At 36.2% G+C, this 20,927-nt stretch overlaps 1 protein-coding gene across 1 annotated transcript; it reads right to left on the bottom strand.

Annotated features, from left to right (window-relative positions):
• Positions 1 to 458: 458 nt before the first annotated feature.
• Positions 459 to 19,422, bottom strand: LOC120158860 (nuclear pore complex protein NUP107). Its single transcript, XM_039169595.1, has 24 exons — positions 19,182 to 19,422; positions 17,774 to 18,153; positions 17,103 to 17,172; positions 9,475 to 9,590; positions 9,260 to 9,291; positions 8,999 to 9,124; positions 8,292 to 8,450; positions 7,908 to 8,000; positions 7,655 to 7,822; positions 7,247 to 7,345; positions 6,862 to 7,097; positions 6,693 to 6,750; positions 6,086 to 6,174; positions 5,528 to 5,656; positions 5,197 to 5,319; positions 4,588 to 4,686; positions 4,312 to 4,500; positions 3,945 to 4,116; positions 3,691 to 3,847; positions 3,335 to 3,537; positions 2,324 to 2,465; positions 1,936 to 2,096; positions 1,253 to 1,369; positions 459 to 680 (listed from the first exon to the last, which is right to left on the bottom strand). Exons 1-24 carry the CDS (start codon positions 19,253 to 19,255, stop codon positions 615 to 617), a joined length of 3,258 nt encoding a protein of 1,085 aa, XP_039025526.1. The 5' UTR covers positions 19,256 to 19,422; the 3' UTR covers positions 459 to 614.
• Positions 19,423 to 20,927: the final 1,505 nt, after the last annotated feature.

Raw genomic sequence — 20,927 nt, 5'->3', positions numbered from 1 at the left:
ATGGACACCGAATTGTTTTTCTTCAGTGGAGATGTAGAACATCTCAGGTCATATGTTGAGTGTTTTGGTTTGACCATCATGATAAGGATGAGAAGTATCGGCAGTGTGAATTTTCTTCAACCATGTCATTCTTTGCGTAAAATGACAAACGTGAAATTAAATTTTAACACCCCTTACTCGATCAAGAAGCTTGATGTATACATGCATTTATATAGAAAATCGGATGAAAGAATCATAGAAAACAACAAATGCATTATCCTAAATAAGCTCAGGAAGACCACCTTGTTACCCCATGATAAACGCACCTATTTGTATAGAAAATTTTACAATAAATTTCTACTTTCCATTGAATGTTCAGACAAGAAAATTGTCATATTAGATGTATCCGACACTCATTGGTGTGTTGAACCTCAAATTGCCATATTAGATGTCTCCGACACTCATTGAATGGTGTGTTGAACCTCAAATTATCATGTAAGAAACATTTCAGACAACCCATCTAACTTGGGGACAAACAAAATACCACTTCTTATAATTTACATTCTCTTCTTAGTACACTGAAACTGTGATGAAGGTTCCATCAGACAATGGTACAAAACCTGAATTTCATCCCATCATGAAGACTCCTCTTGAAGCTCCATTTTACATATGGAATATTCCCTCCCAAACAATAAAAATTCCTGCACGTCACACAGAGATCGTTCGTTTGAATGAAATGAGAAGTCCCCAAAGGCAAAATGAACAGAAACTTGAAACAATGAAGTAATCTAAGGATCCATGCACTTCCAAGATAATTGGAATGAGTTAGCTGTCAAATACCACTTTTATATCATCAAAACTACAACAAATGAAGAATTCAATGTCATTCTCTTGATAACATATTCTTCATTTTGGAGGGCTATGTTTATACTTTTAATCTTATTAAGGCCCATTATAATGTAAATGCCAGTGAAATGCAATTTATCCTTTATGTTTATCGTAGATAGATGCTACGCTACTCTGACTCTTTTTTTTTTGGAGTAGAGTAAGACATATATCAGGAAAGAGTGCAAGGATATGACCCTCCAAGGGCGTGAAAAACTTGGAAAAAATTGGACATACTGGTGTCAATCACATACTCATATCCGACACTTGCACACAAAGTTCGAGTTGGACTAACATAGGATGTAAGGATGATTTTTTTTTTATTAATAAGGACGAAAAATTTTCTCAAGAGGAATGAACAAATATATAGTAAACATCTTTTACTAACTTGCAATTGTTGCTGACTGAATAGATTGATGAAACCTGTCTCGGAACTCGAGACTAGCTCAATCAACTGGTCATGGCTTTCAAGAGGATTGCCCGACTCCATGAGTGAAACAGAAACCTGCAAATGAGTCAAGTGGTTAGAACAATAAATTAAAATGGTAAAAGTTATGAAATGAATGTGCATTCCGCAACAACTGCTTTCTTCTTTCTTTGTTTCCTTTCATTACATTGGTTAAATTTAAAATAACATTTCCACAATCATGTTAATTTTTTTCATCTAGAGGCCCCATTTCTCTTAATTTTTGCAAAATAAACAGTGACAGTTAAAACAGGGAAGTATAGAGTATATAACTGGACCAAGAAAACAAAGTCCTAAACGAAAAAGCTGTCACTTTGAAAAAGAATCAAATGTAGCCATGTTTAACACATACGAAATGGCATATCTAGTGTCGCTAACCAGAGACATAATTTTACCTTTTGAAGCCATAACATTTTGATATGCTTAGGATTTACTATTGCTTTTACTTTCCCCTTTGTCTTTTGAGAAAGACTTCGTTTTAATGAATCATCAAGGCTTGTTAATTTGATTCTTTTCAGCTTTTAAAAGCAAGGAGACATTTTTTTCCTGTAACAATGGTGCCTATATTTGAACAAGGAGCCTCAATCTTCCATATAAAAGTTTACCTGCATGCATCGGAGAATGACTTCTGGAATACAACACCTACGACAGAGGCCCTGCACAATATATGTTGCAGGCCCTTCCAAGGAACCATCTTTGCTTGAAAACCAAGCATCTAATCGGGAAATCTCCAATGTTACTCCGGGTTGGAATCTAGCAAGCTCACCTGTATTAACAAGCTCAATCAATATAGAAAATCTGCGTAGATCATGTTCCTCACTTGGGACTTGACATAGCATATTTCCTTCTTCACTAGTTATTATATCATACAAGACTCGAAAAGAATAGGTTCATGCATGTAAATTACAATGAATGCATGACAAGTATAAAGCAACTATGACAGTCTGCAAACACAAACATGCATAGCAGATTGGCATCTTCTTAGTTACTTACCTTTGAAGCCAGCGGCCATGACAGCACCCAAAAGGCCACCATCATTGAGGATGTGTGGACCAATTCCGTCACCCTCAACTGCCAAGCAGCGTAATGTGACCTCAATGCTGTAGATGAACCGTGAAGAAATGGCAACATTTACCTTCAACATAAAAAAATTAATATCACAAAAATGGAAAGTATGAAAAAAACAGAATTTCATGAACCTAAGCTAAGCTCATTAAAGCCAAGCAAAACTTTGGGGGGGGGGGGGAAATATTATATGTTGACAGTTTAAAATCATCTAGTGAGTAGTGACATAAACAGTATTCATTTTCTTAACATCCTTCATTTTCTTTCCCAATTTCTTATGGTTTGCAAAGTTATATACTAAACAAGGCTTCTATCAGTTATGTCACTCCAACTTTATTTTTCTTTAAGTACTTGTGTCTGATACATTTTTGGATATAGATTTGGGGATGACTCGAAGAACCCCCAAATGTATGGAAAAACCTGGGGAGAAAAAATGAAGATATCCACGTCAAATACAAACCCGGATATGACACCCACAACTAGATCCAAGTAAAATGGCCAATCAGATCATAGTTCTTCCTTTCCAATACATACAACTAGAAGGATTGTTTTCCTCACTCGACCTGTCATGCAAACTTACTCTGACCCATACTCTCAAGGTCTTTGAGAAACAAAACTTCAATAAATGATATCACACCATCTCACATAAATCTGTAGCTATGCAATTACCACTATGAGTAAGAGGAGTTGACAGACTTGAAGTATCCAATTTCCAAGACTTCCTTCGGAGAGATACATATCTTGGAATTTAATTGTTAAACATGACGAAATATAACTTACTTTTTCCTACCAAAAAAAGAAATATAACTTACTTTTATAAAAAGCTAAATCATTTGGGCTTCGGAATTGCAAAAATAACTAGCATATGAGAACAACAATTTAATATCTGCACATGGGCAAGAAAGTTGTTTTAAAGGAAGACAAGATGGAAAAGCATACCATTAACTGACGTTCTGAGACAACTTCCTCAGTCACTGAAGAGTAAAGTGCACTCATTAAAGCAGCACAAACAGTAGCATCTGGACACATGGATTCACCGGAAGGCAAGCGGAGCATTGCAGTGGCGTGCAACTCAAGAAATAGAGGCTCCATTGATTCATTTACATGCTCCACCAAAGAAATCAACCACGGTTTTGTTTTCCCTATTATAAAACGTTAAAATCATTAACCATCAAAGGCATCAACATGGTGAGAGCAAAATGGAAACAAAGCCATCCTATACTTGCGGACAAAATATCTCCTTCTGTCAGAAGACTGCTTTTGGTGCTTAGAAGAAGATAATCTAATTTACTTACTCAGTAGCAACGAAAAAGACAAATCCAATGTCTCTCTGGCAGCCATTATTGATCTTTCCTTTTCCTCTACTGAAAGTTCTTCGGGAGAAACATCAGCATTCTCTAATTCAATTTTGAGCCAGTTGCGATAGGTTGCATCACAGGCATAGTATTCACTCTATTTAAAAAGAAAATGAGGATATACGGAAGAAAGTAAATTAAGAATTACCAAAGCCAATAGTATATGTATGACATGTACAAAAGTAAAAGCATACCCAATCTTGAAACTCTTTCAGATTCTCGGAAATATATTCCTCAAACTTTTCAGAAGTTTCAGAAAGCTGTTTCAAAGGCTCAGCAAGAAAACTAAGCAATTCATGAGCACCAATGGGCATTGCCGGGACTCTCCACATAGAAATCAAAGCGAACTCCCGGAATAATATATTGCTATGTGAAAAGAAATGATGGTCAAATGTCAGTCAAACAGAGGACCTCACCGACCAGGTTAAACCAGAACTGGGATAATTTGAAGTAATGCATAAAAAGCTTTCCTAGTTGAAGCAAAAATTATAAATGGTACAATAAAAAAAGAAAAAAACCAAATTCAATTTCTGACAATAACTTTAATAAAGAAAGAAATACCTGTGTATCAATGCTCGCAAAAGAAGTTTGGCACTAATATCTTCAACATCAGTAATTGTGGACGGAGGTGTAAAGCAGAGCCATTGAACAACCAAAGCTTTTTGAAGACTCTGAAGCCTATGTTGCTCCACAACATCAGATGATTCATCAAATTTTCCAACTTTGGTTTCTCGTGATCGTGACAAAAGCCTGTTATCATGCCAAAACGTTTCAACTTTATTTGAAATGAATGGATAAAAAATGCCTCGAATATATGCTTCAGAAACACAGCAATACCTCTCAATAATTTCTTGAAAGCTTCCTTTTGAATCATCCCCTTGAGAAAATGGCAAATACTCCATGGCAGAAAGGAAGATTTTATATTTGACATGCACACTGTTGCCAAGGAAAGAAACAAACCGTTGCGAGTAGAGATATATGGAGAAAGAATAGAACAGCTCAGATACAACTTAAACAGATAGCTATATGTTTTCTGTTGCCAAGGAAAGAAACAAACCGTTGCGAGTAGAGATATATGGAGAAAGGATAGAACAGCTCAAATACAACTTAAACAGATAGCTATATGTTTTCTGTTTCTCTTTGACATGCATACTAGTCACATCTCAAACTAATATAAGCAACAAATGAAAAAACTTTCTTTTCTCTTCCCCAAATTTATATATTAATATGCATAATTCTAGAATAGCAGCTCAAGAAAAGTTTGGTTATTATTCTTCTTTGTTGACTAATGTACAATATAGTGAAAACAAATATGCAAGTCACTATTATCCATGAAGGCAAAACAGCCTGACAATTAAATGTACCCAATAACAAAATGAGGCCCATCATAAATACTCAGTAATTAAGAACAGCAGAAAAAACGGAAAGAAAACATATAGCTATTACCTGCTATTAAGCCTTAGCTCCATCATGTGCACAAAGAGGTCAATGCAACGGTGAGATGCAAGCTGAGAAGCATAAATCCCAACCAATTCTTCATGATGCTTTGAAAATAGAAACAAAGAATACCTGCAATTTATATTCCAATCAAGACATACAGAGCAAATTAAGTCAACTTCCCCATAAACAGAAGGAGCTTTCCCATAGAATACATATTAAAGGACATAGAAGTTCATGTTTCTGATTTGAATTCACTAAAACTAGCAATGCCTCGTCAGAATAAATTTGCATCGCTGTTATGAGAGCTGTGTTAAGACCACAATTTGAAATGACTTACATGTGAAGAATACGATCGCCAACAGTCATAAGCTTCTCTCTGAAGGTATCAATAATTTGCTCGGCAAGTATATATCTAAGAACAAGTACTATGTGTGCGCCGAACCGAATCATCTGAGGATCACGAGGCCTGGAAGAAAATAAGACCCGTGTGTAAGAAAGAATGATTCCACACAACTGAACAAATACCATTGGTTTCAACTTTTCCTGCACTACCAATAAAACTAACAGACCTGCAACCATTGTTGAAGGCATATTTATAAGAGTTAGCTTAAATAGGAAGAATCAATAGACATCATAGAGCTCGTTCTCGGCCTGATGTACTTCCCATTACAATTGCTTCTATTCTATTAAAAGAGAAATGTGCACTGCCTAGTGCACTGGTTAATCTAGCATTAATAGAAAGAAATGCTTAATAAATGCAACATTTTTTCTTGAATTCAGTAAAAGTAGTTTATTGAAAAAATTCCTAAAATTTTGATAACAGAATCTTTAACAGGTGCCTATAGACCAGACCCTTTATGAAATGCTTGTTGATGTGGCTTTCAAGAAGAACTACCTGGAGATGTTTTGCTCATCTTCTGAAGGAGCTATCCACGACCATATAAGCTCAAGGAGATGCGGTATATTTCCTAACATTAGATTCATCTGTCGAGAAATATAATGTTAGAGAAGCCAACAAAATTTTATTGAACTTAATGGGAATCCATTAAGAAAGGAAACAAGACCTAATTCCAAACAAACGACTTTTGATGTGCATGTGTCTAGAATGAACTACAAATGCTCTAAGAAATAAAATTAATCTCCATGTATGTCAATGGTGCATATATGTTAATGGGTACTTCGATCCAGGAAGTGAAACTAGTGAATCCAATGTAGCTAAGATCAAACTTCAATGACGTAAACAGAGTCGAGTTCAACCTGATTTCTCTAAGAGCCAGATGAGTGTGAACTTTTCAATTCATAATCCCACTGCAAAAGAATCCATTTATTTTCATCTAGAACAGCTAGCTTCAATTTTGGTTAGCTCATCCCCACCCCCATTATGTTTTCTTTTTCTTTAGGTAGCTTACAATGATTATTATAGATTGTAGTATTTTAATCTACATTTCTGCAAACTTAGCATCAGGGAAAACCCAAGTATACAAAGTCTACTTGATAGAGACCTCAATTTGACGCTGCTGCTCCTTGCATCCCCGGGTAACAGCTTCATGCACCATTTCACTAAATCAGGCGAATAAAAGAACAAAGGAAGGACATAAGAATTAACCAATATGGCCTAACTTAATATTAGATTTGTTTTTTTTTTGGGGGAGGGGCACATTATAACGATACCCAGAATGAAGTTTCTGAAGTAGAGCAGAAAGGTCTCGTGGTTGCTGGTTCAAAACTTGCAATGGCCAACTTTCAGGTCCTGGTGAAGACTGAGAAGTACCATCAACTCCTTCAAGACTTCCATCAATACCATCTCCGTAGCTTTTTAATTGCTCCATCCTGCCAGGTTGTGAACGAGCTAACTCTAGATCTACCTGAATTCCAAGCCACGACTTGGCCATTGCCCAACAGGCAGTCTGCAGACATATGAGATCTTAAAATGACCATTTCACATGGGTATTCTACATATATATGTAATATTAATAACAGAAAGCATCACTAAGAAGTAAGAACATATTAGCATTTGAATGCGTCTTAAGATATTTATTTAATTGGAAAAGAGTACCTCCCAGTCTGTACAGATAGGAAGCATGCGCTTTAAATTGCTACATTGGGCGGCATATACAGCTATTTCAAATTTCCCACCATTTTGCTCAAAAATCCTCTGAGAAAAAAGGACCAATATATGTTAGGGGAAGAGAGAAGAAACAATCAATTAACTCCTCAGGATTTAATTGATCTCATGCATTAACCACTATCCTAGCATTTAAAACAAGGAAACATATAACTTTTAAAAGCGCCAAGATTAGAATACCATGACAAATATTTTCATCTTCTCCATATGAAAAAACAGATAAGATTGAGCTAGCTAGGATAAATTCAATCATAAACTAGCCTACTAAGCACTAAACATGTTTGGGACCAAAATTAATGTGGTAACAGAACCATTGGATAAGATTTTTGTTATATTAACCTCTGACGCACAGTAGGAAGCCCATTTCCAAAGGCGCCACTGATGACCAATACCGCTTTCAAGTTCAATAGCTTGCAGACATCTATTCTTTCCATTCTTCACTAGGGCTTCAATTGACGGAAATAGGTCTAACCCCCCAAATGGGCAAATAGTTGCAGATCTCCATGGCTGCAAAATTAAGCAACTAGTCAGACAACATGCAAAAGACAACCAAGTTCAGTTGTATTCATTAACCTTGTGAAACACTGAATACCTGTCCTGCAGAACGGCAAAGCTCACATGCCTCTTCCAGTCTTCCAGCCCTTAACAGAATCCAGACATCCTCAAGTAGAGACTCATCTTGTTTCTATCAAGGAAAAAAATGGCACTGCTACTTGAAACAAATAATTGATATTTAAAAGACTATTATATCTCTATTTTTTTTTTTTTTTGATAAGATCTATTATATCTCTATTAGAAATCCTAAAATCTGACCAAGATGATCAAAAACAATACAAATAACTGCTTCTAAAATAAACTCATAAGAATCTCCCTCTCACCCTCTGTATATTAGAAGGGTAATTCTGTACCCCTATGATTAACACTGCAAGTATCAAGGAAGTCATCATAACTTTTAGAATAGTTTCAGAGAGAGTACTTTATCATCAGGTAGCTGATGGGTATGTTCCCGAGTTGGAGCATCAAAATCTAAGTGGTGAACAGTGTTAGCAGCAGAGGCACCCTTTTTGAGAAATCGCTGAGTATGGTACCAAACTCCAGAGTTGGGAAGATAGGTACCAACATGAGATCCTCGCACCTTCAGAAAAGTAATAAAAATTAAATGTTATCAAATTTAATAAAATAGAATTCTTTTACTTAATATATGCACCGAAGAAACTGAGCATCAAGTCTTTCTGTCCACAACTAAGTAGTCACGGGAACATTTATGACACAAGAATCCTTACCAAATATCAGATGTCCAATCAAGCATGTGAAGTAAAACTGATGCCAAGAACCTCATAGTTTCAATGGTAGCAACATACAAAGTTACACATGTTATAGTATCAATCAATCTTAGTTAACCAAAAAATGCAACTATTCACCTTATTCGGCAGATTTCATCAGATCTACCTAATATGCAACTAAAAAGAAATGAGTAAAAATAGTGGAGGGAGGAGAATAATAAAAAATTGAAAGATTTGGTTTTTTCAGAGAAATCGTAACATGTATGGGCATGTCACTGGATTTATAAAGTTCATCAATACTGAAAAAAGTTATTCTACTTCATCATACAGTACAACGAATCAAACAACAATGGTGAACTAGTCAACACAACCATTATTAACAATAAATAAATCCAATCACCTTGTTCTCCAGATCTAGGGCTTTAGAAGCCAATTCTTCTAGCCATTGAACAATACGGAGGCATAACTGTGCTGTGTGATCATTCGCAACAAATTGGCAAGCCTCTATGTGTGATGTTGAAGGGGACTGTCATATTGATAGAATTAAATAAGAGTAAATCATTTTAATTATGAATTAGAAGGTAGGCAAAAGGAATACAAGCATTTAGTATCAACAAAAGACTCAATTTTAAGGGCATAATATTGGAAAGTAAAAATATACCAGAATAAGCTCTTCAGGAGGTTCATCAGTCACTGCAAGAACGATGGAAACTGTCATCAAAAGTCCAAAGCTCAAGGATGAAGTTTGCAACCAGTAAAACAACTAAATTAAAAATATATATTTCCAAAGATAATGCACTCCATCATTTTTTTCAAAAAAAATATGAATAAAAGGTTAGAGATTTTTCTATCAAAAAAAGGTTAGGGATTTATTTCCTTTTCCATAAAGGTACCACAGAAGAGACCATGTAGCCGCCTCATCAAGCAGAAGTTGAGCCTTCTGCCTCATCAACTTATCCTCCACAACCCGATGGCGTATGTTAGATTCATCTCTGTGGAAGACAAAACCACAATGGAGTTAAAGGGCTAACAAAAAAATTGATGTTACCTAATTTCAAAGAAAATGCACCGGTCCCTTAATTTTATGGGGAAAAAATCCTTCCAAAATACCAGTCTTTAGTTCATAATCTTAAGTGAAAAATGATAATGCCATGTTTTGGTATCCTTGCCTTGACTATAATACAGACTTAATATTATAAACAAGCACATTAAATAAGTTCGATTGGATCTTTCTTTCAGGAAATGATGGGATGGGGGCAGGAAAAAGAGGAACAAGGATGCATGCATATGACATATTAAGATGCTCAATATTGAGAATAAACCAAGAGTTAGAGAGTTAGCAATTCCAAAATCATGAGTGAGAGAGCCAAAAATGTAGAGAGAGAAATAGTGAAAGGTCATTCTTCTGTAGGGGAAAAATGGACGATTTTCGTCGATAATCTTCGTAAGAGGGTAACAAGAGGAGAGTTAAGGGAAATATTTCAACATTACGGTCAAGTTGTGAGGATATTCATTCCAAATTTTACTCAGAAACCGAAATATAAGAACTCTACTTTCGCGTTTGTTCAGTTTGCAAGTGAGGAGGGGAGGAGGAGAGCTATTCAGTTTGTAAACGGAACTTGGATTGATGGAAAAGAGTTACAGTAGGGTTAGAAAAATATCAAAACAACAGGTATAGAGAAGCTACTGAAGGAACGACAAAGAGGAATGGGCCAAACTCAATAAGGGTTGAGAAAACATACGGAGAGAATCATGTTGGATCTTCGAGAAACTTGAGGGATAGTAGATCATATAAGGAAGTGGTGGAAACGATTCATAGAGAGGAAAGCGAAAATGTTAATGTGGAAGATAGAGAAAGGTTAATGAAGGCTGCTAATGGGTTAAGGAATGTTTGGGAGTTGCATATCCTTTCGGAGGATTCGAGCTGGGTGAAAAGGTCCTTAACAGGTGTTATCAAGCATTCCTTTGACCAGGAATTTGTTCAGAAAGCTTTGATGAATGAAGGTATTCAAGTAAAAATATCGAGATGGGGATACGCATGGAATGCCTGTGTTGTAACATTTAAATTGATTGAAGAGTATTCCGATGTATGGGCACATAAACAGGAGCAGTTGTTCTATTGGTTTGACTGGCTGGCTCCGTTGCTGAATGAGGAGGGAGTGCCATTGGCGTTGTCTTGTGGAATTAACAGGATTACCGTTGCTATGCTGGAATGGGGAGTTTCTGGAGAGACTTGTTCAAAAACGGGGGAAGTTCATATGCATCAAAGATTCATCAAAGAACAGGTCAGACCTATCGTCGGCGAGAGTTCTGATCAGGGTAGCGAGTCTTTTTGATGTCCCTGAATCGGTCATAATAGGGTCTTACGGCAGATCATACAAAGTCAAAGTCATAGTGGGATCGGCAATTTCAAAATCGAAGGATTTTTCCGGGGAGAAGGTTGGGGAAATTTCAAATTATGGGTACAGTGAAAATGATTTTTCCGAGGAACAGGGTGGCCGCCATCTGACTATGGAAAAAGTTGAAAATAACAAGTTATCTGACGACTCTAGGCTGAAGGTAGATAGCTGGTTTGATCAGGAACAGAGGAGTAGGTTGAAAAAAGGGGGAGGAAGGGCAGTTTATTCCGAAAAAGTCAAACAAGGATACCTCAAATTTTGGGATGTCAGATTTACTTGGAAGAGGAAAATATCCTTCAGGGGATCACGTGGGTCTTGGGTTGAGGGAAGAAATGGGCCTAGATTCTCAAGCCTAAGAGTATGACAGTTGGAATTCTAAATCAAATACGATGAATTTGTGTCCTTCAGGGCCTGCGTATAATTTAAAATGGATCGGTGAAGGGTCCAATGGCAAATTTATGCCTCAATTAAACAGGAAATTGAACAAGTCTAATGATGAAGTGTTAAAGGATGTAGTGGTCTTGGACAAGGAAGTTAGGAATGTCGAAGGAACAGAGGAGGAAAAGGAAGATACACCAGTTCAACCAGCTGGAATTCAGGCACTGCAAATCAATAAGGGAACGTTCTCGAATGGTCTAAGGTGTTGGAGTCCTTTGGATCATCTAACGAGAAGTTTGTCTATTAGAAGCGTTCTGGTGGGAAGGTGGAATAGAGGTACTTGTAATAGAGTGTATAGAAGATCAACAGAAAGAAAAGTTTGGTATAATCCGAGTAGAGAAGAAGGGTTGTTGCGAACAGCTGAGTTGATTGATCAAAAGAGAAAAGTATCCAATCCTATTTTGAGCACTCAATCATTCCCAATTATAGTAGAGGAAGGTACAACTACTGCTAATGAGGAAGGTGGTTATCTTCGAAATGCAGAAGTGGACAAGTTTCAGCATTCAGGGAGTGTTGAAGAGGTAAGATCAAGTTGTCAGTCTGGACCAGTGGAAAGGAAAAAGAGCAAGAGAAAGAAAAGGATTTTGATTAGGGAAGCTTTGGATGTGGTTAGCTCTCCTACAGTTTCTTCTTCTTTTTCGATGTTTTTGGAAGAAGCAGTGGCTACGTGGGAAGTCAGTAGGATGCTGGGGATTTCTTTCAAAAAGGGAAGAAGGCTTTTCTGGAAAAAATTATTAATCTTGAAGAGGGGTTGGAGGTTAGTAGGAATTGTTGAAATAAGGGGAATAGGATTTTGTGCTTCTTTGCTCAGAGGCTTTTGGGTTAATTCTTTGTCTTTATGAGGAACATTAATATTATTTCGTGGAACATAAAGGGTATGGGGAAGAAGGAAAAATCAAGAGTTGAGGCTAATTTGGTCAAGAAGAATAAGCCGAGCATCCTACTTATTCAAGAAACAAAGCAAGATAACTGTTCTATGGCTCTTAGGAAAAGGATAGGGGGAGATTTCTTGAGGGATGAATTTTGTCCCCAGCAGTGGGGTCTACAGGTGGTCTACTGGTAATGTGGAATGATAATGAATTTAAAGTTTCCAACAGCCATCTAAGTGGCAGGTTTATAGCTTTACTTGGGAAGTTTAAGAATTCAGTTGAAGAGTGTGTGATATGGAATGTTTATGGTTCTTCTATTGAAGTCGAAAAGGAAGAATTCTATAGGGAATTATTGGAGTTTGTTTCTGCTCATTCTATGCCGCTTTGCATTGGGGGGATTTTAATACGTATCTTGATCCGGCAGAGAAGTTGGGATGGTCTCAAAACTGGCACTCCATTGATATTCTGAGGAATTTCCTGCAGCAAACTAATTTAATTGATCTTACGTTGGTGGGAGGAAGCATTACTTGGTGTAACAACAGAAAAGAATCAACTTGGGTCAAACTCGATAGGTTCCTAATTTCTGGGAACTTTCTGTCCTGTTTTCCGAACGTAGTGCAAAGACTTTTACCTAGGTCCCTATCAGATCATAACACAGTTTCATTGGAGGATTCGTTTGTAGATTGGGGTCCTAAACCTTTCAGATTTTTTTTATTATCTATTAGAGGAAGAAGGCTTTGATGACTTGGTTAAATCTTCCATGGTTGACTTGAGGGAGAGGAATAACAGAAGGGGTATCGTCAGCATTCTACAGGGAACTAAAAAATCAATCAGGAACTGGTCAAGCAGGAAATTCCATGGGATTTCAGAGTCTATTGTAGCTTTGGAAGGGAAAATCAATGAGTTGGAATTTAAGGCACAAGGTAGTAATTTTTCTCCTCAGGAGTTGGATCAGGTGAAGCAGTTTAGATCGAATCTCTGGAGACAGTACAGGATTGAAGAAAGTATTTGGTTTCAAAGAGCAAGAACGAGATGGATTAAAGGAGGGGACAGAAATACAAGATTTTTTCACTTGTGTGCTCTAAACAGAAGCAGAAGAAAGGCAATTACTAGCCTGAAGATTAATGGGATTGTTGTTTCAGATCCTTTCTCGATTAAGACTCATATTTCTGATTTCTTCAAGGCAGCGTACAATTCCATTTCTACAATGGAAGTGGAGGAATTATTATTGGATTTTTCTAAATTGTCACGGGACCAGTCTACAAAACTAGAGCAGTTTTCAAAACAGGAAGTTTGGCAAGCTATAGCAACCTCGGACAGCTCTAAATCTCTCGGTCCGGATGGTTTCACAATGGGTTTCTTCAATAAATGCTGGCCTACTTTAAGGAGTACGTACTGAAATTTTTTAATGATTTCTACTTGGGAAGGAAGTGGGAGCATGGAGTAAATCACGCCTTTATTACTCTAATTCCGAAGATTTTAAATCCGGAAAGTGTAGAAGATTATCGTCCAATTAGCCTTGTAGGAAGTTTGTATAAGATACTATCAAAAGTCTTATCCAAAAGACTAAGCGGCTGTGTTGGGGATATTATCAGTCCTTTCCAGTTTGCTTTTATACCGGGGAGACAGTTATTGGATTGTGCCTTTACCGCAAATGAAGGGATCGATTATTGGAGAAAACAAGGACTACAAGGGGTTGTTTTCAAAGTTGACTTTCGTAGAGCTTACAATTCTGTTTTTTTTATAGAAGATGAGGCCTCGTTAAAAACCCCCTTTTTACCCTCCATGTTATGAAAGTAACATGAAGGGCATAGAAAGGAGGAAAAGAGCGCCTATAATTTTATTGATCAGAAGAATAATACAATGCCAACCCTTACAATAAACTAAACCTTCCCAGAAAGCATAAGACTTAAAAACCACTATCAGCTGGAAAGCCTAGACACTAATTACATAAGACTAAGAACAAAAACCTACAGAAACAAAGTGAAACATACACTCCAACTCCCCAAATACAAAGGCAGCTAATCAACCTATACCATCTTTAGCTAATCTGTCTGCTTCCCAATTGGCAGCCCTCAAGATAAGAGCTTACGATTCTGTTGAATGGCCAATATTAAACAAAGCAATGAAGGAGATGGGCTTTGGGAGTAGATGGTGCTCGTGGATCTCACAGTGTCTTTCTTCTGCTTCAATTTCGATTCTTGTTAATGGGTCACCCTCGGAAGAGTTTCCTATGGCTAAAGGACTTAGACAAGGTTGTAGTCTCTCTCTGCTTCTTTTTAATATAGTAGGTGGGTTGCTGCATTTGATGCTCTCTAAAGCAGTGGACAAAGGTCTTTTCCAAGGTTTTGTCATTGGGAATTCTGAAGATTCTTTTCGGCTATCTCATCTTCAGTTTGCCGATGATCTCATCATTTTTTGCCAAGCTTCACTTACTCAGATTAAAAATGTTAAAAGAGTTTTGAGGATTTTCAGTACAATGGCGGGGTTGCATCTAAGCTTAGCGAAGAGTAAACTTTTTGGCATAAATGTTGATGAGGAATTTTATCAGATTGGGCGTTGGAAGTGGGCTGGTCAGTGGGTCATTTTCCCACAGATTATTTGGGACTTCCACTCGGTGCTAAGACGAATTTTGAAGCCTTATGGGATCCTGTTCTTAAAAGTTTTAACTCCAAACTAGCCGGCTGGAAATTTCTTGTCTTTCTTTGGCTGGCAGGACAGTCTTATTGAAGTCGATGTTATCTTCCCTGCCAATTTTTTTCCTATCATTGTTTAAAATGCCTTGCAAAGTTGGTAAAAAGTTAAATTCTATAATGGCCAAATTTTTATGGGGTGACAGTGCGGAAAAGAGGAAGATTCACTGGGTTAGTTGGAGTACATTTTGCAAACCTTTGAGCAGTGGCGGCCTTGGTGTTCTTGACTTGAATATTACTAATCGGGCTTTATTGGGGAAATGGGTGTGGAAGTTTGCAAATGAAAAGACTTTCGTATGGAAAAGAGTGTTATGTCTATTAATAAGGTTATTTCTACAAAATCTTCTTGGATTTTGAGAAGTATTGCTAACAATTTTTTGAAGAATGATTCGGAGGGTGAATGTCTTAGATCATATTCGAAGTTGCAAGTCGGTAATGGAAAGTCTATTTCCTTTTGAATTGATCCATGGGTGGATGAGGTTCCTCTAAAAAATCTCTTCCCTAGAATTTTTGCACTTTCTACAAACAAATGGGGTAAGGTTGTTGTTTTGGAAGTTTTGAATCGAATACTTGGATCTGGAACATTCTAACAAAGAGGAATTTGTCTGATTGAGAATTGGATCAATGGATGCATTTGATGTGGAAATTGAAGGATATAAAACTCTCAGATTCGGTTGAAGATTTTCTCTCTTGGTCTACAAGTGGTGATGGGTTGTTCTCGGTCAAATCGTGCAGAAGTGCTCTTGGAAAGGAAGCTGGGGGTAGTGATCTGTGGTTAAAAGGGGTGTGGTTGGGTTTGTATCCGCCTCGTGTAGAAGCTTTCCTTTGGCAGCTAGCTCATCAGAAAGTTGCAGTTAAAGTGGAGTTAGTGACGAGAGGAATGTCCTTGGACGATGATATCCTTTGTCCTTTTTGCAAGAAACATGAGGAATCAGTGCAGCACTTGTTTATTACGTGTTTTGTAGTTTGGGAATTATGGAATAAAGTAGTAAGCTTTTGGGATTTATCTATAGTGTTACCACAGGACCCTTCTTCTTTACTTAACTCGTGGGGGAATTCGAGGGTGAATTCATTGATTTGGAAGTTTATCCCGGGTGTTTTTTTTTTGTCTATATGGAAAGCAAGGAATGCTATTGTGTTTGAAGGTTTATCTCTTGATAGGTTGTCTCTTTTTTTCCTTGTAAGATTTAGGTTATCTAAATGGTTCCTAGCCAAGTACCCTAAATTTCCTATACAGGGGGATTTGCTTATTGGGGATCCATCACTTGCTGATGGTATTTCTGTTCCTAAAACTAAGGATATTTATGTGCTTAGCTGGCTCCCCCTGTTGATTTCTTGAAGATGAATGTTGATGGAGCTATGAGGTTAAATGACTCGGTTGGAGGTAATTTAAGGGACTGGAATAGATGCACTCTTCTGACTTTTTCAGAGAATATTGGTCAAGGACCCCCACCGGTTGCTGAACTAAAGGCCATTAAAAAAGGCATTGAAATCTTTTTGGCTTCTCCTTGGTTTTCTGTCAGTAGGTTGATTGTTGAGAGCGACTGTAAGTCAGCAGTGGAGTGGATCCATTCCCCGTCTTTGGCTCCTATTTTTTTCTCTCCTTTAGTTAAAGAAATTTTGTCAATCCTATCTGAAAAGGTGTTGTTAATTAGGTTGATTCCAAGGGCTTGTAATGGGGAGGCTGATAGTTTAGCAAAGAAGGGGATTGGTTGATTGTAACATTATAGCTCTATGTTACTTTCTTTTCCAGTTTGTAGGTTTTTGAAGTAGGTTGAGTTGTTAAGTCTTATGTAATCTCTTATGGTGTAATTGTTAAGTCTTATGTAATTCTGGTATAGTAATAAAATGAGCCACTCTTTTCCTCCCTCCACTAGATGATTCTTTCTGTTAGGAAAGGGTTATTTATGAGGGAGGTTTTTAAAGAGGCCTCCTATTTCTATAAAAAAAATAGAGAATAAACCAGATAAAAAATAAATAAATATACGGATCAAACAATGGGGATTATATAATTATAAGCACATCAATAGTATTTCATGTACAAGCATCTTCCAGCATTGCAAGATACACCTACACAACTTTTAAGTATACTTGATGGTACACACCTAATTGCCTCTGAAACATTCCGGCATGATCTCTCAAATTTTAAAATCAGGTCAGGAATCGGCATTAACCCTGAAAAAGGAAAAAAGAAATCATTAACATATAAGGAGCTTGAATGGAGATTCCATTTCAAGACTGAAAGAAAAAACAAGCTCCAAATTACAGGGAAACTTATGGGTATTCAAAATACCCACACTACACCAGCAGGCTTCTATCTTCCGTTTTAGGATTGCAACCAATATTAACGTTACAATATAGAAATATGAACATATTGATCGGTCAATCTACAATGTCATACACTTAACTATACACACATCATAAACCAGTGCTTTTATTTTGTTTCAACAAGTTTGCATATTTTTCTACTTACAGTCCTTATATTTCTTAAAATGCAAACTTTATCTACAAAACTCGAAGTAAAACTTTGTTCATAGATATGCATAATGTAATGAACTTCAATAGATTTATGTATTAAGACATTCAAGCCCAATATCATGCATTTCATCGGTTCCCTAGCTCCTAGAAATCGATACAGAAGAAATTAATCAAGGATTCCAAGCAAATCCTAAAACATTGATTGAAAACCATCATCACAACAATACTACATTTGGTTGAAACTAGAAAAGCGAGTTTGAGTTGTAGCACTTGGCATAAGTGATAGTACTTCAAGCACCTTGAAGAGCAGAATCAAGAAGAGATGCAAACAAAGCAAAGGTTGTGTCTCCATCATCTGCCAATAAATCCTCCTCGATCTTGCAAGCTTTTAGTGCATGGCTCCCTAATCTGTGGATTGAATCAACACCATTATCAACCTCTGCAATTCTATGACCATCATTTGACGGTCTCCTCTTAGAAGCCGACCGTGCCCTTGCAGGTGTTTCATCATAATTATCAGTATCAAAGCTCTCAGCTTCTTGTTTGATGTTTTCAAGAAGAAGGACTGCATTAGTTGGGCTGTGTATATTCTGTCCCTCATACAACAACTTAGTTTCATTGAACTTCGAAATGCCGCTCTCTTGCTGTGGAGATATACTTGAACTTGAGTATATCTTCCTGCAGGTAGTCCATATCACATAATCCACACAAAGTGAGATTTAAAAGAAAGAAGCAATACTCATATCCATATTCTATGTTGAAACGACTTTTCGTTTCTCTTTAAGTACCCATGTTCAACACAAATCCTGACATGTGTGAGAATAGGAACCTCCAAGTAAACGGAAAACATTTTTAAAAAACGAGACATGTAACCGTCGGACACTCAAACCCAGGTCCAAGTAACATGGCTCATATTCAACAACATAAAGAACAATCTAAAACAGTGTGGTACAAAACATCTTCTATCTCTTTTCCTCCATTCCCCCAAGTTTCCCTGCCTATGGTGTAATATTTTTGTTTAATCTTCCTGCAGGTAGTCCATATCACATAATCCACACAAAGTGAGATTTAAAAGAAAGAAGCAATACTCATATCCATATTCTATGTTGAAACGACTTTTCGTTTCTCTTTAAGTACCCATGTTCAACACAAATCCTGACATGTGTGAGAATAGGAACCTCCAAGTAAACGGAAAACATTTTTAAAAAACGAGACACGTAACCGTCGGACACTCAAACCCAGGTCCAAGTAACATGGCTCATATTCAACAACATAAAGAACAATCTAAAACAGTGTGGTACAAAACATCTTCTATCTCTTTTCCTCCATTCCCCCAAGTTTCCCTGCCTATGGTGTAATATTTTTGTTTAAAATTTTCACGTCTGAAGTCTTTAATTGGCAGACTCCACAGTCAAAACCAACCAAAGTTTGAATATAAAAAAACCCATCCCATGTCAGTCATACACAAAACCCAAATTATAAAGATAAAAAATGATCAAAGCCATCATCAACCAAACACATTATTTTGTGAAGGGGGTTTTATAGAATAAACTCGAATGGATCAATTTCTAACAATTAATAAGAAAAAGGGCTCTAAAAATATCACCACCTAAAACCAAACAGCAACCAAAAGTTAAAAGAGGTATTACGGTTTAATATAAAAAGAAAAGAAAGTATATATATATATAGGGTTCTTCAAATTTTACCCATAACGACGAAACTTTTCCCTGGCGGAGTGATCTCGGGGATCAAAGTAGCTAGGAGAAGTATCCATTTCCATGTCCAGAAAGAGTCTTACAATGGGAGCGTTCTTAAACTTCAAAAGATGGTTTTCACTTTTCAAATCGAAAGAAGCCCTGAAACCTCGATGGATTTCAGCTTTTGTTTAAAAACTAAAGAAGCAAGCAGTGTAAGTTGCGGAATCTGTTCTGAACCTACAGACATGAAGGGTTTCGTATAAAAGGTTAAATTACAAAAAGTTACTTGATTTCTATATATTTTCGTTTTCACCCACCATTGTTTAAAAGAAATTATGTTATAGTCCCTCGTCTTCAAAAAAATGTTAAATTAAGGTTTTTATTATTATGATTTAAACCAAATTATTACTAATATTAAACAGTACCTTTAATGTGGCTGATGTAGAATTAACTTTAAAAAAATGCAATCTTACTCACGGTTGAGTGTTGACATGAATTTTATGATTAGGTCAAATTATAGTTTTTAGGGTAATTTATACCCATCCATTTAATTATGAGAATTTTAATTTAATTGTTTTTTTAACTTTTATCAATTAGATTATTTAACTATTTAAATCATATTAATCAAATTATGATAAGATGTGACAATAAAATTGTTTAAATATGTGAAAGGCAATTATACCAAAACTTTTAAAAGTTAGATTATTTATTCATTTTGGTTTTAAATTTTGTCATTTTTCATTACCTATCATTTCAATCTATTTTTATCAAACACTCTCAAATTTCATTTTCTTTCATAATTATCTAACCTTTTGGATTTCTAACCTCTCAAACACTGTCAAATTTCATTTTCTTTCATAATTATCTAATCTTTTGGATTTCTAACCTCTCAAACACTCTTTATCCTCCCAAAAATTTTAACAAATCTTTGTAATTTTTCTTTATCTTATTTTTACAAACTTCTACCTTTTATTTAGTTACGTTTTTCTTCAAAATTACGGTAATTTCTTTATTTTTTATGGTTATAGTTATCATAACGATTAACGACAAACGAATACGATCGATGTAACATCCTCAATATCGGGTTAGTGATCAGATTGTAAAGTTTCAGAATTTGGTGACTAAAGTAGAAGAATGAAATAGTTCAATGATTTATTTTGAAATATTACTTGAAAGATGTTAGTAATTATAAGGTGAATTAAAGGGCAAAAGGGTCATTTGCAAGGAAAATATTTAAATATGGTTATATATTAAACACGTGGAAGGGAAGAGGAAACAAAGTGGTTTCCAGAATTCTCTTTATCTTTCTTCTTCCTTCACGCGTGAAAGCCAAGAGCCAAAGGTGAGTTTTCTGATTATTGAGTTCTTGGTTAAATTTAAGATTTGAGTTTTGATTATTAGATGATAATTAAGCTTAAAGAAAGCTTAAATCATCTTAAAAGCAAAGGATGGTGGAGTTAGGAGAGATTAAAGATTTAGAGTTTATAAATGAAATCTTGGAATAGAGTTCATTACTCAAATTGGAAGATAAATTTGACTTACCAAGGGTTAAATTAAGAGATATGAAGTGATAAAATGAGTTTTAAAACATGTTGAAAATCTGGTATAATTCTTGAAGTTAATAAAGAGGAGAGGATATTAAGGTTCAAGACGAGATAAATGAATATAAATGAGTTTGAATAGGAGTAAGTAAGTTAAGAATACGAAATGGAATGATATATGAAGTAATTAAGTTGAAAAGAGGGGATTTTCGGG

The sequence above is a fragment of the Hibiscus syriacus genome, unplaced genomic scaffold, assembly GCF_006381635.1.
Source record: "Hibiscus syriacus cultivar Baekdansim isolate YM2019G1 unplaced genomic scaffold, ASM638163v2 tig00002841_pilon, whole genome shotgun sequence".
NCBI lineage: Eukaryota > Viridiplantae > Streptophyta > Magnoliopsida > Malvales > Malvaceae > Hibiscus > Hibiscus syriacus.
Note: the sequence above shows the minus strand (reverse complement) of the source record. Positions and strands in the feature narration are given on the sequence as shown.

Coding starts and splice junctions, on each gene's coding strand:
- LOC120158860 (XM_039169595.1), bottom strand. CDS start 19,255: ATGGAAATGGATACTTCTCCTAGCTACTTTGATCCCCGAGATCACTCC. Junction 5,320..5,527: donor GGCGATCGTATTCTTCACAT/GTAAGTCATTTC, acceptor TATAAATTGCAG/GTATTCTTTGTTTCTATTTT. Junction 4,117..4,311: donor TTGCGAGCATTGATACACAG/GTATTTCTTTCT, acceptor CTTTTCACATAG/CAATATATTATTCCGGGAGT.